Below are 16,032 nucleotides of genomic sequence, written 5' to 3'. Positions count from 1 at the left end.
TGGGCATTAACAACTCAGTGTCACCAGTGTCAATTTTTGACAGGGATGGCAGACCTCTTCTTCTCCTGGTTTGGAAGCCTTTTGTGTGTAAGAAAGGCATGCCAGCAGTTTGCCATGTAGCTGTGGAATTTGTCTCTGTAGCTCAGAGGCTGGCTCTGAGCCCCACTTCACCACCTGGTACCAAAGGGACACTGCTCAGAAAGAGAATCCTGGAGCAGAAACATTTGTGGTAGTGTCAGACTACCTGCCTGTCATGTGCCATTTCTTGTATCTCTTTCATGGGCAGATAGCAAACAGTTTAATCCGCACCAAAGTTGACTCTTAGGCAGGCAGCACAAGTGGGAACTTCTGAGAACTGTCATGTTTGCACAGCATTCATGCACAGAAGGTCACTTCAAAAATGAGCATGTTACATTTGAACTAGATGGTGTGACAATTATCAGGCCCAAATGATTCAGTGTCTGATCACTTTCATATTTTTAATATAAATATCCTCAGCCTACTCTCCTGAGGCAGGGAAACACATTATTTCCATTTTGAGTGAAAGAAGAGGTGTGTGGGGAGTAAGTGGCTTGCCTAAAATGATGTGGGGAGCATGTGACAGAAAGTTATATTGGCCAACACCAAACCATCTTTCTCAGCTTTTAGAGACAACAGCTATATCCAGCCCCCTTTATTTATTTCTCTAGAAGCCATCATGCCAAAACCTCTGCTAAATTAGAGACTGTGACTGAAGGAAAGCTTTCAGTGGATTGCTTTTCTCCATAAATGGAAATATCACAAATCATCCTGGGAAAACAGGTCTTTCTGTTCTCATCCCTCTTTGTCTGTTTCTCTCCTTTTGGATGTCTTTTCCTCTGCCTCTGGCTCGCAGTTTTCAGATGTATGGTCATGACCATTTAAAAGTGTTCCTACCTCGCAGGAAGGGAGTAGCTTTTCATTCTTTGGAACTTACTATTTTGCAATGGATTGCACTCTGCAGGCAAGCAAGACTTCTGAAAGAGAGAGGGCTGCACAAAGCGGCACAAAAATAAACTGTATCACCAACAATACCGAGCTGGGCTCTCATCGGGAGTAGCTCAGTCTGAGTATTGCTGCAGCAGGGCTGGTGGCTGCCAGCTGTCCTGGATAGACAATGATAAACAATGATCCTGCCACACTGGAGGAGGTCTCTCTCAGAGATGAACGCACAGTTGACGTTGAATTTAATCTTAGACATTTAGACATTTAGTCCCTCTTGGCAGTATGAGAGATTGTGTCTGCTCCTAATGGCCCAACTGGGCAAATTCTGTCCTTGGCCAGGCACTGGAGGGGTGCCTACTGCACCAATCCTGGCTCTTCTAAACTGCATTTTCCAAAGCTGGGGCAGGCAACAAACAAATGGTGGTGATCATGCTTAACGAATCCCAGTAACACACAAGGGATGTGAAAGTTGCTCTGTGCTTTTCCATGGACCTGGGCATCTGCAGCCTTCCTTTCCTGAGACAGGCTGATGCTCATCCCCGCCTTCTTTGCAGCCTGCACACCCCAAAGCAGGCTGTTCAGAGGATGCCCACACTAATACACCAGAGAGAGGAAGGTGTATGCTGTCATGAATGAGAAGGACTGAGAAACAGGAGAAAGATCTGATGAGTGAACATGAGCATGGATGAGGGGAGAGCCCAAACTGCACTTGAAGAGCTACAGGGAGGAGGTGGAAGCATGTGGCTTAAGTTTCTCTGAGAGACGTATGGGAGAAGACAGAGATACATGCCCCATTTCAAGGATCACAGCATGAAATGCCTGGAGTTGGGAAGAATGTGAAGGGCAAAGGGACTCAAGTAGAGGGAAGATGTTGTTCTTACTTCCTTGGGGGGATTCTCAGAGCCCTACATGCCCTCCCACATAATTATTTGAACTTGCTCAGGCGTTCAGGAGTATTAACTGTAGAGTGGCACACAGCTCACACCATCCCTGGCTCCGAAGACCACACGTGCAGCATGAGAAAAGGCTGTAGTGTCAGACCTCAGCAGCACTGCTGAGCTGCTCCATCCCCCCTCTGTGCTTCCACCAGCACAGGTGCCAGCGAAGCTGCTGTACCATCTCAGCAGGCCACAGATGTCCGTCAGAGAATTGCCGAGTGACCTTGGCACAAGAAGTGACATCAGGGCCTTCCCCACACCAAGCGGGTTTCTGAACCACTGCCATCCATCACTCACTTACTCCGTGCACTTTGGGAGCTGCTGGCACCAGCACACCCACACCATGCCCTGCTTAACACGTCCCCGTACGGCACCAGGCAGAGGAGTGCTGTCACCCCCATTTTACAGGGTGGGACTCTGAGGCAGAGAGAAGTGGTTTTAACAGCACGCCTGTGGCAGAGCAAAAACTGAATCTTGTTCTCTTATGTTCCCAGTTAGCGCATTAATGACCTAAATTCTGCATCCTTTCCCCATCCATCGCCCAGAGGAGCTAGGAGGCATTGGAGGAGAGGGTGTGGTATCACAGGCGAACAGTCAGCATCCAAACCCACAGCACTCTGTGCTGAGCACAGACAAAGCAGGGGCTAAAGTGGGACCAGCACTGCCCTCATGAACCCTGGTAGGGTTGATCCAGGGCAGGAGTCAGCCTGGCACAGCATATGAGCCTGTGGAGAAAGGCAGCTCCACAATGGCACAGCATTTTAAGCAAGCCAAGGCTGGACACTCTAATGGCCAAGTACCCTGCTGAGCCAGGTCAGCAAAGCCTTTGGGACACTGAGCACCAGGAGCAGATTTTCAAAGAGCCTGCATATCCCCTCAGCCTGCCTAAGCAGCTGAACCTCTAACCAGCTATCCCACGCAAGTCCATATAAAAGACAGCCTGCACCAGATGCAGCATCTTCCCCAGGCAGCTCAATTCTTTACATAGGAATTAATCAGCCTCAAATTCAGCAAGAAACAGAGCGGGGGAGAGGGAGAAAAAAGGAAGCAGGGAAAGGATGTCACACAGTGAGGGGGTTTCCAGATGCACTGCGTCTTCCCTCCCTGGCTGATTCCAACTGGGAGTCTCTGGCTGTGTGCCAGGAACATCACCTGGGAGGTGTATGCAGGTTCTGCCTGCTCCCCCAGCATGTACAGGCAGGAGGAACTCAGTGTTCAAGATCTGCTGGGCAAGGAACTGAAATCTGAAGCTGGAGACCTCCCCAGTGCCCTGGAGTGTGCCAGTGTTCACATGCACTGTACAGCAGTGACAGCCGCCAAAGGACCAGGACGAGGAGTTGCTCATCTGTCACAGGCAGATGGCCCCAGGCAGTTAGGGGCAAGCAAGGGAAAAGACCCCCTTCATGCTGTATCTGCCTGCCTCATAGGATTTTAGTGGGCAAGTAGCAGGGTGGAAGTGTGCCAAGGCAATTGACTTGGCTATGAAGCTTCCCTTCCGGAAGAGCCATAGCTGAGAAGTAGACACATTTTGAACAAGGTAACTGGATTGGGGATGGGTGATTAACAACCTTTCATAACCCACAGTTTCAGTGTGGGAATAGTATGTCAGAGCTACACAGAGAGGCTTTGTTCCTACTTTCTTCTCCTATTACTTACCTCTTAATGCACGCACACACTTCTCTCTGCTGACTCCAGTCTCTTCATGCAAGCTCTTCGAATGAGTAGCTAAATGCAATAGGTACCATGCTAGATGGATGCAGAAGAAGCCAGACTTGGGGGTAGCCCTAAAGGAACCCACCTACCTGCCTTCCATTTACTCAGCTATTTACTCAGGACTGCGTCTCAAATGTTAATCCATCAAGGGTTGGCCTCAAGAAGAAACTCAGGGTGAATACTTTGAGCTTGGTCCTTCTTCCATCTGTTCACAAATATCTGAAAGATCATTCAAATTTATCTGGAATAGACCTACCAAGACCTGACATGGTGACTGCAGGTGTAAGCCTGGGTAGGTTTGGTTTGGAAGAGTTCTGTTGCTCTTCCCAGAGGCAACAGCCTCAAGTGTGGTGGCTTCATTTTCCCCCTGCCCTTCACACCCAGCTGGTCCAGAAGCTGGGTTTGGGGTCAGGGTGGCAGGAGGCTTACCCAGGTTGCCACAGCATTTGTCACTTTTCAGACTCGGGCTCCAAATGCTTCTGCTGAGGGATCAATGAGCCCGGGCCACTTTGTTGGTTGGCATCTGATGAGGGGGCCCACAGGGTCACTATGCCTACCCACGCACCTCATGCAGACAGTGTATTTCTCCTTTCTATGTCCATCAGTTCTGTGTTAATGGCCACTCAGTGCAAGTGTCCAGAGGGAAATGGAATGGAGGATAGGAGAAAAAATTTGTGGGAACCCCAGGAGGTATAATGACATTGTCATTCACATGGTCAACCCTGTACAAGAATGGACAACCTGATCATTTGAGATACTAATTAATCAGTGGTCATGGTGAAAAATAAATTATGTGGCTTGAGGAGTACGTCTCTGGAGTATTCCTTATGTCAAGAGGAGATATGAGTGATGAAAGTAAGAGCCTGGTAGACATCCCAGCTAACAAAAGACTTGGAAGATGTCACTGGGCCCCTGCTGGGATGGTCTTGTTGGTCATGGAGTGTGTGAAACAGGGTGCCCCATGACTGAAACTGGCAGAAGGCCCTGTACATACACCAGTCTGATGGAACTGTCTCCAGCCCAGCTTCCCTCACTTATGGTGGAAGATTTTGCTCCCCCAGCACCAGGGTATTTTTCTGTTGAGTGCATACACACAGTTGCTCTGAGCTTCTTGTAGCCTCAGTCTGTGAGAGGACACAAGAGCAAGCCTGACAAAGGTATGCAAAAATGAGCAGTCATATAGAGAAAGTAGATTAAAGGCTTTTTTTTTCACACCTAACTGGAACAAAGGGATATATCCTACCCACTGAATGAGAGGGCAGCAAATTCACAGCCGAGAGAAACAAATACTTCTGCAACCCACACTGAATCATCCTGCCCTGATCCCCTCACTGCTGGGATCCAGTGAGCCATGACTGGGGAAACACTGAGGTCTGATGATGTACCTCAGTTATGCCTGTGATGCTGAGGGAAGGGACCCTGACACCTGTACTTTGCCCAGTACCTGGTTCCCGTTCCCATCCCGCCTCCCTGCGAGGCGGGCAGTGCTCTCCTGCCTGTCTGCAGCAGGAGTCACACAGCTTCTGGTGCTCTCCTCTGCGCAGTGAGGCGTGCTGGGCTAGGTGGGTGTCAGGCTGGATCCTGACAGCAAACCCCACATTCCTGTGCAAATACACGTGCGAGTGTGCAAGGAGAGGCCCCGGGCATTTCCCGGGCATGCACACACAGTGGGCATGCTGCCTTGGAGGAAGGCAGGTGGGCACAAAAGGTGATGCCGAGGGCAGCTGTTCCTGCAAGGCAGGTTTTGGTGTTCTCATTTGTTCTTTTTTTCTCTTGTTCCATAGGGAATTTTAAAGGTCTGTGTAAGCAAATCGATCACTTCCCTGAGGATGCAGATTATGAAGCCGATACAGCAGAATATTTCCTCCGTAAGTCCGCAGGCTCTTTTTACAATGGCTCGTAGGTGCTAGCGTCGGGTGCCTTTTGTTTTCTGAACACAGGGTAGTAGAGACTCTGGGACCTGTGAGGCTCAGTGGAAACCGCAGAGCCTTGTCACCCCCTAAAAACTACTCCACGCTCACCTCCCAGGGGCTCTGCCTATGAGACAGTGCAAATTTGAACTCACAGTAACAACCAATGGCATTATTTTTATTAGCAGCAATTAATTATGATATAGAATCAGAATCTTAATTCAAATCCACTGAAAAGCTGCTGATTGAGTCGAAGGTCAGACTGGCCTAGCTGGGGCAGCATGTGTGTGAGTGTGCGTGTCCTCCTAAAGCAGAGAAAGTTTATATTTCCTTTTCCGATGCTCCAGTAGCACCAGACCTAAGCAATTAGCTGGATTTTGTCTGAGGAGCTCTTATTGCTGTCTTCACCTTCCCCCAAACACTGCTTCCCTACAGAGGCTGCAGATCTGATCTTCGCTGGTTTTAGTGACGGGAGCAGGCAGCAGGAATAAGAACAGCCAGAGCCCACACAGGAAAGACCTGGTGTTCACCCAGAGCCCCTAGGAGAGGTGCTGAACCCTAGGCACCTGTCTGTAATGAAACCCAGCCCAGGCTCCAAGTGCAGCCTGAGATGTGTAAGTGAAGCTCACACTGCTTTGTGCAGCAGCACCCTGGCCAGCAGGACAGATCCACATCATGCGTTGCTCTGCCTGGTTGCCCTCCCCTCCCCAGCCAGCATTTCCACCCACCCCAGAGGCAGGTGCTTACTCTTCCTTTAGCACAGCTGAAGAGGGAACAATCCTTTTAGGTCTCCACCTTGCTATCCTGCCCTCCCTCCACAAGCCCAGTGTCTTTTGACATCATGAGATCTTCTCCCAACAGAAATCTGAGATAAGTGCTTTTGACCTTCCAAGGTTAATCATCAGAGGCTTCCAAAGACCGGGAGTCTTTCAGAATAGCTCCTTGTCATCCGGGTGTGCTCCAAGCCAGATGTGGAAACCCAGCCCTGCGGCAGGGATGAGAGAGATAATTTCAGATCTGTGAAGCTCATTTGTATGTGAAAAGAGGCAGATCTTATGCTGATTCCTCTTGGTTTCTCAAACAGTCCTTCATCCACTGTAAATTGTAAATAACCGAGGGAGATTGCTTCTTTCAGCTGCCTCTCTGCAGCACCGGTCTCTTAATTGCTGCATGGCCCCTAAACAGCAGAGCTGAACATAGAGGTTTGTTCCGGTTTGGCACAGGGATGCCAAAGGTTTGCAGGCTGCCTCCAAGGGCAAATCAGCCTTTGCAGAGCTGCTTAGGAGCAAGGAAGCTGCTTGCAGCATCAATTGCACTTCAGAAAAAATGGTCTGGGGAAGGGGCCAAACATCACAAGAAGGATGGGTTTATTCCCACAGAGAGAATAAGATCTGAGGACAAAAATTGGCTCAATGTCAGGACCTGACAGTGTCCCCAGGGTAGAGCCCTTTTTAAGTAGGAACCAGGTTCAAAGAGGGATTTGGCAAGTCAATAAAGGATGATTTTGGTCATTCCTGAGGGAACTGGTATTTCTGCTGGCTCAGACCTGCATGGAGAAGGACCCCACTGAACAGCTTCTTCCCAGAACTTCTATCAAACCAGAGTCCCTGGGTGCTCTGCATGGGCGATGCCTGGCAGTACCATCAGGACCATCTAGGAAGTTGTTTATCAGTATCAGAGTAGTCCCTCATGCCTCAGGGGACCAGGACAGTGATGAGACAGTGTCCATGGCCTGGCTAGAAGGGTTTAGCCATTATTTCTGCCAGCCATCCACATAAGGTGTCTTAGGATTTTTGAAATCAAAAATCTATTATCAAAGAGGAAGCAGAAGCATCCCTCTGTTTCCTTGCTAGCAGACACAGATGAGTTTAGGGAGCATACACCACCAGCCCCTTTTCTTTAGGCCACAGGCTCTGAAGTTAGGAAGGCTGGATGATATTCTCCTCCTCTCTTGCTGGCATGGTCCTCCTGAAAGGCTGAGGAATGCTGCTGTCCTTCTCCATCACAAGACACCTGCAGCTTCCCATGTCAGTCAGCAACTTTGTGTTCTCCCAACAGATGTGAATTTCTGAATTAAGACACAGATAAAACTGATGTAGTCAGGACCAAGTTGCAGGACTGACCAAGCATCCCCCTAGAAAGCCTCTCAACAGTGGGTGTCTGCTTGACGTTTGCTTCCTGCCATTTAAGCTTCTCATTGTCAAATGCCACCTTGATTTCCAGAAGCTATTAAGATGGTTATTACTGTTATCCTGTTCCTTGAAGCACAGCCAGGCAACCTGGAAAGCAAGCAAGAGAGGTTTCTCCCTGCCTTCTGCATTCCCCCATCACAAGTAGTGCGTAGGCCCCCCTCAAAGAGCTGATTGCTTGTACCTTAAAGGATCCAGAGGCCAACAGGATCTTTGAAGCAGGGTCTCTGCTCACTTAGGAAGAAGTCCTGCATTTGCTTCATTGGGTTCATTCTTGCAGGCAAGGAAGGATTAGCTTTCATCCCCCCTTCCAGATCTTTGCTCCACAAGCAGAATTGCACCAGCCTGTCTGATACCTTTCTTTATCAAGCAAGGCTTCATTTCACACTTTAACAGCTTATTTTCTCTTGTGAAGGGAGGAGAGAAGGCCTTCCTAGTTAAAAAAAAATAGGAATATTTGCAACGCAGACTCAGGCAGAGCGCTGGCTCCCACTGAGCCGCCCACGAGCGGTGTGTGCGTGCGTGCCTGTGTGTGGGTGTGCGTACACACAGACTTGGCCTTTCGCTGCAGCAACACGAGTCAGGCACCCCAGAAGCTTTGGGGTATGTTTTGCATGCACATATGAGTATATACGTGCATCTGTGCATCTATGCCATTGCCCTCTGCTGGCTGAGCTCTTCCCGTATCGACCGATGGAGAGTGTGCGTGTGTGGGAGCTGGCACATCCAAACCATCACTGCCCTCTGGAAGCAGCCCAGTCATTTAATCACTAGGATAAGCCCCGCATTTCGGCACACAGGGCTGGGATTGTTTCTTCTCAGTCCTCACTGCAGCTGCAGAGCAGTGCATGGCACCATGAGCTCCTTCTCAGCCTTAAAAAAAAAAAAAAATTCTCCTTGAAATGCTCATGTCCTTTTGGGAGGATTCGAGATTGAGCAGCTCTGCAGGAAGCATTTGGGTTGCTGTTCTTTGAAGTGCAGGCTTGAGCAGCAGAGACCCGCAGAAGGAGAAGCTGAATGGTGCCTGGGCTCCCCCTCCAGCCCACAGTCCCCCCAAAAACAGAGGAAAAAACAGTTTGAGGGGGCACAGACAATGCAGGCAGGCTCCCAGCCCAGCCACCAGCCCCACAGCCCCCTCTGCCTCCCTGTGCTGAACCACCAGCTTTGTGGCAGCAGCAGTGGCCAGGGCATGGGAGAGTTGCTTCAGACCACTCTTTTTCTGACACACTTGGTTTCTCTCTCCCTCCCTCCCTCCATCCCCCAATGCCTTTATCTCTCCTTAAATTACTCCCCTACTGCACATCGCCCTCTGTCTCTCCCCTTCACCCACACCCACTAAACGTGCTCGCGTGCCCCCATCCCCTCACTTCGGTGCCATTTCCATGCCCCTTTTTCCTTTCTCTCACACCTGTGTTGTTCTTTCTGCCCTGCCCTCCCTCTCTCTTCTGCAGGGGCTGTTAGAGCCTCTAGTATTTTCCCGATCCTGAGTGTGATTCTGCTTTTCATGGGTGGACTCTGCATTGCAGCCAGCGAGTTCTACAAAACCCGACACAACATCATCCTTAGTGCCGGCATCTTCTTCGTGTCTGCAGGTAAAGGGGTGCGCAGGGCCTGATGCCCCAGGGGTGGGCTCCAGGGGTTGGGGGGACACCCAGCCAGAACATTTGCTGGGGTGCAGTGTAAGCAGGAGTGTGTGCATTTCCCAGCCCTGATAAGTCTCATTCAGGCTGAAAGCAGCATCATAAGGATGCCTCTCCATCCTGCCTGATCGCCCAGCAGAGGCAGGCTGGCAGGGGCTTTCCTCCTGCTTGGGAGGTGACAGAGGGAGAGTTTCTATAACATCTGACAACCCTCAGGGACCAGAAGTGCAGGCCAGGGAAGCGACAGACATATGAGGAGGGTTTTGCCTGAGTTTCCCAAGGAAAGCTGCCCATTCAGGAGGGGATTCAACCCCACAGCCCCCACCACTGCCATGTGTGACCTTCCTGACATCTCCTTCTCTCTCCCCCGCCGGACGGCTTGCAGGTCTGAGTAATATAATTGGCATCATCGTATACATATCAGCCAACGCTGGAGACCCCTCCAAGAGTGACTCCAAGAAAAACAGCTACTCCTACGGCTGGTCATTCTATTTTGGAGCCCTGTCCTTCATTATAGCCGAGATGGTGGGAGTGCTGGCTGTCCACATGTTCATAGACCGGCACAAACAGCTGCGTGCCAACGCTCGTGCCACGGACTACCTCCAGTCCTCCGCCATCACCCGCATCCCCAGCTACCGGTACCGCTATCAGAGACGCAGTCGCTCCAGCTCCCGCTCCACTGAGCCTTCACACTCCAGGGATGCCTCTCCTGTCGGGATCAAAGGGTTCAACACCCTGCCATCAACAGAGATCTCGATGTACACCCTGACCAGGGACCCGCTGAAGGCAACCACCACCCCCACCGCCACCTACAACTCCGACAGGGATAACAGTTTCCTCCAGGTTCACAACTGTATCCAGAAAGAGAACAAGGACTCTATCCACACCAACACAGCCAACCGCCGGACCACCCCGGTATGAAGCCGTCGCCAGGAGCTGAAAATGGGGCAGGAACGGGCAGGAGGAGACGGGGGTGGGCTGCAGGGTGGGGAGGGTGGAAGGAGGCAGGGGGCAGCAGGGGGGTGGGGAAGGAGGAGGTGGAAGCGCCCCTGGGTGGAGTGGGGACTTTCCCAATGCAAAAAAAAAAAAAAATCCACAAAAAAAAAACCAACAAAAGCAAACAAAAAACTGAAAAAAAAACAACAACAAAGGAACAAGCAGATAAGCAGATAAACAAGCGAGTGAACGAAAAAAAACTACACAAACAAAAAGGAAACATGAGGAAAGAGACAACAGTGAAAAAATTCTTAAAAAAAAAAGCAAAAGAAAAAAGAAAAAAAATAAAATCCTTAAAACAGAGAGAAAGAGATTTAAAAAAATAGAAATAAATTTAAAAGAAAATGCATGATTTCCCATGTACCATTATTTTAACATTTAATAAAAACAGATTTAAAAAAAATAAAAGGGAACCAAGAAATAAAAAATGACAATAAATCAAGTGGGAGGAAGAGGAGGAGGAGGCAGCTTTTTTAATTTTGGGAGGTTTTATTATTTTATTTTACGGTTTGTTTCCCACTTACCTTCAATCCAGCACAGGCTTCTTGCGGAACAGGGGATGGGGGTTTGGCTGCCAGTGACTTCGGTGTCCTTGGGCCAGTTATGGAGGATCCTGGGTGCCGGAGTTAGCCATGACCCACTCTGTTCCTTTGAGACCCATGGGGATCCACTCCATTCCCCTGGGATTCGTGGGGATCTGCTTATCCTCCACAGATCTACAGGGGTTTAAAGTGACCCTAGGGAGTGCAGGAGCTGCTGCTGAGTCACCCCTCCACAGTGTCCCCAGGGGGGTCCCCACTTCCCCAGCCCTGGGGACCCTGGGGTTAATGGTGACAGTGCAAAAAACAAACAGACACAGTAAATAAAGACACACACACAGAGAGACAAAAAAAAAAAAAAAAAAAGGACAAAAGAAGTTTCTTAAAAAAATAAAGTGGCAATTTTTTAATAAAACAACAGCTATAAATAAATGTAAATATAATAAGTGGATTTACTTGCAAGAACAGATAGTATTTTTTTTCTTTTCATTTTTGTTTTCTTCAGCTTTAAACTGTGAAAAAAAAAAGAAAAGAGGCAGCAGGGAGCTGTGTGGGAAGCACAGGTAGAGGGTGGGGGCGCTGGCAGAGGGCAGCTGGGGCTCCCATCCTTTCAGGGTGATGATGCTGTGGGGGGGACACACATGGGATGCTGTGGGGGGGACAGCACTCACGCACACGTGTGCCCGTGCTCACACACGCTTGCCCTGGTGGGCCCATGCTCTCCTGTGAATGCTCCAGAGGCTCCCCACGGTAGCCATGCCCCCCTCAAATCTGCCCAGATTCCCCTTGGGTCACATCAGTGGGGCTGCAGCCATGCCGGGGCACGGTGAAGCCACCCAGCCGCCCCCTGAAATCGCTCCCGTCCCCGCCTGGGCACATTCCGCGCACCCTGACCCAAAGCCGGCCACCCGCTGCCCGGCTCGGCCCGTGCCGCCTGCCGGCCCCCGCTCAGAGCGCCCCGAGCCCGGAGCCCCGAGCCCGGAGCCCCGAGCCCCGAGCCCCGCGCCCCGAGCCCCGAGCCCCGAGCCCCGAGCCCCGCGCCCCGAGCCCCGAGCCCCGAGCCGTGCCGGGGAGAAGCGCCAAGCCAGCGGGTGTCCCCACGCCCAGCGGGTGTCCCCACGCCCAGCGGCTTGTGCCCTCCTCCTCCTGGGGGTCCCCGACTGCCGAGCTCCCCTCCACAGCAGCAAGGCAAGGCGAGCCGGGTCCCTCCATCGCCCCGGGCCCCCTGGCCTGGCTGCCGCCCCCTCCCTCCCTGCCAGCCGGGGAAGGGCGCACCGGGCGCCGGCTTTCCATGCAGCTGCCTCCACGAGAGCCGCTGCCGATGGAGGCGGGAGGGGAGGTGGCAGCAGGGCTGATGGGGTGCCTGTGACACCCACAGACACCGGCCAGCCCGGGGCGAGGACGGGACCCCTTTGGGGCTGACCCCCGAAAGCATAAGCGCCCGGGGCAGGCACAAAGCCGAGAGTTTGCAGGATCGGGCCGCTGAGCCTTTCGGCAGCTCAGACCCACTTTTCAACTTTTTTTCCGTCCCCGTTCCTGCTGCTCCAGTTTTAGGAGCTGCGCGGTCCCCGCTCCAGGTCCCAGCGGGGGTTCTGCTTTAAAGCAGCCAGATCCTCCCCGCTTCCCCCGACCCACTGCTGCTTCACCCCCCCTTCCCCGCTCTGGGGTAGGGCGGGGGGCAGCAGAGGCACAGTCACCCCCAGAAACGGCATCACGGGGCAAGAGGCGGATGCGAGCGCCTCGGCTGGGCTGACATCCCCTCCCGTGGCCCCCCAGCCCTTCAGAACGATACACAGGGAACATCCACCCCCTCCAATGCCCCCCGAGGAATAAGTTAAAGCCAGTTCCCCAGATTCCAGCGTAGAGGGAAGGTGGCTTTGGGCTTTCCATCCCCACCCAGCACTGCTCGGAGCTGGGGAGCATTCACAGGGCTGAGCGTGCCCCGGGGCCAGGAGGGAAGGGGAAGAGTGCGGGAGGGAGCCGGGAGAGCGTGGGCAAGAGGCAAGGGCTGGAGGGGAAGATTTTTCCCCAGGGTGTTGCTCGTGTCCAGCTCAAACCAGTACAAGAAACCAACCTCCATTTTCTTTATTTCGTGGGTTTTTTTCAGACTGTTAAAAAGAAAAAAAATTTTAAAAAGAGAAAATGACAAAAAAAATCCTGGTACATGAAATAAAGATTTTTTTTAATATAACTTGGTCTTCGTTTATGTGGATTTATTGGGGGCGGGGAGGGGGGGAATTTGTAGTGCCAGAAGAGTACCTCAAAACCCAGCAAGAGAATGTACTGCTGTGGAGAATTTCATCCTCATTGGAAACTCAGAGGATGGTCTTGCTTCAATATGGTTTTTGAGATACAAGAACGGATGAGACAAGAGGAGAGGGCTTTGCCATAGCTTTTTATTTTAAGCAAGTGTGGGTAAACTCAAGTCATACTTGGGCTTTCTCTGCTGCCCTCCAAAACATCTGCTCCAGCCTCTCTTTAGTCTCCAGCATCTCCCCTCCTGTTCCATTCTTCCTGGGGTGAAGACACCACAAAGGCTGATGCTCCAATTCTACTGGAAAACAGTGGAAGCCAAGAATTGCCAGCAAGGTCTCAATTCATACACACTGGAGGGCTCAAAAAGGAAAAAGAAAGTGACTCCAGCTTTCTTTCGGGGTTTTGTTCAGACACTCATGGCAATTTCCTCAGTAGCTGGGTTGGCAGTGAGTGCCTGGTGGAAATGTTCAGCATAGGAGCTTGGAGAGGGGGAATAACTTACAGCTGGAAATGCAGACCCAGAAACAGGTAAGGTGTCAGCGGAGCAGGGAGGTGAGATCCCCACAAAGGGGACTAGGCATGTCCCCTCACCCCCCACTCACCCACTGGTAGCAAGGGTGTCACCAATGAGCTTCCCTTCACCCTGCATTGGGGTCTCACTTCCTGTGAGACCCTCCACAGCTTTCTGAAGCAGACCAGAATCCTCATCAGACTCCGTGACGGCTAGCCCGGAGGGATGATGTGGAAGGACAGGCACCTGAGAGACAAAGCACCTCTGCGTGTGACCCACAGCAGACGAGTGAGATCTCGAGCTGAATGAGCAGGTCGGAGCAGGGCAGTTAACTTGGCAGCAGCAAGGAAGGCACAGCTGGCGCCAGGAGTCCCAGCAGACACTGCTGGGTCACAGTGCAATCACAGCACTGCAGTTCTCCCTGCTGCCCAATGCACCTCACACATGCTGATACCTGTGCTCAGCATCTGTACCCCCTAGCCAGCACCAGTGGGTCCCCACTCTGGCCCTCCCTGCACCCCCTCTAGCACAACCTTCTCCAGCTCATCCCTCTTCTTTGGGCCCCTGGTAGCACCTAACACCCACGCCAGCATTCCAGCTGGCAGGACGCTTCACTGCCAAGGTAATTGGGGGCACCCACTGACCCATTTCTGCTCCTCCTCCAGGGACCCTTCCCAGCAGCATCCTCACCAAAAAGGAGGGCACAGAGAGGGGAGAGGAAGCAAAGCAGGCCAGGAGCCTGTCTGGGGGACACCAGGGAGCTCCCAGCCCTGCCACATGCACATCTGGGAGGCACCTGCCTTCCCACCCTGTCTAGTGCACAGACCCCAAAACTTTCTCACCTCCTCCTCATCTCCTTGCCTGGTTCTGAAACCTCCATCCATGCTGAGTGCTTCTTCATGGGTGGGATAAGCTGAAAGAACTTCCTTGCATTTCCTCCATCCACCCTGTGATGTTTCCAATCCTGGCCTGCTGCAGAGCTTGGGGCAAGAGTGTACTCCCTCATCCTCACCAGTGCCAGTGAGGCACTGGGGAGATGTGGCTACACTTCCCACACAATATCCTGCCTGGAGTGAAGGGGGGGCACAGATCACCCCCTCCATGAGGGGTGCACTTCCTCATAGGGTGCAGAGGCTTCTTCCCTTCTCTGTCTGGCTTTTACGGGATGAGGCAGCAAAGCAGCTCTGGCCTGAAATTAGATGTGGGGAATGCTCTTCAGACTTTGCCAGCCTCCATGCCATAATAATTAGTACTAATATTCAGCACTTATACAGCACTTTTCATGTTCAAAGCACTTTGCAAACATTAACTAATTAATGTCATATTAAGTGATGTCTTAGAGGGGCAGCATCAAAAGCAAATGACTTGTGCGTGGGCAGAAGCTCTCATTCCCCATCTCTCCCCAGGCACATTACCACTTACGTAGGTGAGAGACCCTAATATGTTTCCCTGTGCCCCTCATAGTTCTCAGAGCACCCCATTCCACGTGTTTGCTTCTCCCACTGCTGACTGTGTGCTCTGGCAGGCCCTGAGTATGCCAGATGTGAGCAGGGCACCAAGGTCTTCTCCTCTACAGCACTGAGCCACTAAGGCCTTAGGGAAGCTGAAGACTCGAGAGGTCAGTTAAAATATTTGGGTTGGAAAAGTTCCTGCCCCAGTCCCAAGCCCCAGCAGTGGGGAAGGAGAGACAGCAGGCCCCTCGCAACACAGCCAGAGTGGAGATGGAGCAGGCAAAGTCTGGTCCAATGCCTTCAGCCAGGTCCCTGTCATGACCCAGCCTCCTGACCTCTTTGGGGCCAATGGTCATTCCCTGCTTTCAGGTGCCAGAGGAATGCAGTGTCTGTCACTGCAAGGGGCTGATTTTGGACAGCACCTCTCCAAACCTGAGGACACACTCTCAAATGCTGGCCTGGGATGGGTAGAAGGCAGGCAGGGCATCTGCCAGAGAGAGTGCTGCCCTACTCAGACAGAGCAATTTACAAGGATGGCTCTGGCAAAGGATCTGAGCTCCAGAGGGCCTGTACCACCTGACCTGCACTGGCAGTGGCACCAGGTCTTCATCCCATGGAGGCACAGTATGGCTGGAGAGGGGGCTCCCTTTGGGGAATGGTGTGGAGTAAGGGAGCAATTGCTGCTGAGTAATGCCCAGGCCCTCACGTGTGTGGGTCTGCTGTCAACATGTGCTTGTTGCTCCTCTGCTGCCTCTCTCATATGGACCACAGCCAGAGCTGGCTGCGTTTTGCTTCAGTGGGAGTCTCTCTGAGAGCTCCTCATGTGGGGAAACCCAGATACTTGGCTATTAAATTAACATCGGGCATTTAACCGCATCATTCAAATGGTTTAAACACCCAGGAGTGGTAATTAGTAATTATGGTTT

The 16,032-nt window shown here is 51.8% G+C and overlaps 1 protein-coding gene across 4 annotated transcripts in view; it reads left to right on the top strand.

Annotated features, from left to right (window-relative positions):
- The window catches only part of CACNG2 (calcium voltage-gated channel auxiliary subunit gamma 2), a 68,394-nt gene extending 57,039 nt beyond the window's left edge, over window positions 1-11,355 (top strand). For all 4 annotated transcript variants that reach the window (XM_085569237.1, XM_085569236.1, XM_021553985.4 and 1 more), the window contains 3 exons: window positions 5,399-5,482; window positions 9,165-9,305; window positions 9,739-11,355. In XM_085569237.1, the coding sequence (XP_085425363.1) occupies window positions 5,399-5,482; window positions 9,165-9,305; window positions 9,739-10,274 (761 nt within the window). In that variant the 3' untranslated portion in view covers window positions 10,275-11,355. The remainder of the gene's footprint in view (window positions 1-5,398; window positions 5,483-9,164; window positions 9,306-9,738) is intronic.
- Window positions 11,356-16,032: the final 4,677 nt, after the last annotated feature.

Source organism: Lonchura striata, chromosome 1A (assembly GCF_050655825.1).
Source record: "Lonchura striata isolate lonStrDom1 chromosome 1A, ASM5065582v1, whole genome shotgun sequence".
NCBI lineage: Eukaryota > Metazoa > Chordata > Aves > Passeriformes > Estrildidae > Lonchura > Lonchura striata.
Note: the sequence above shows the minus strand (reverse complement) of the source record. Positions and strands in the feature narration are given on the sequence as shown.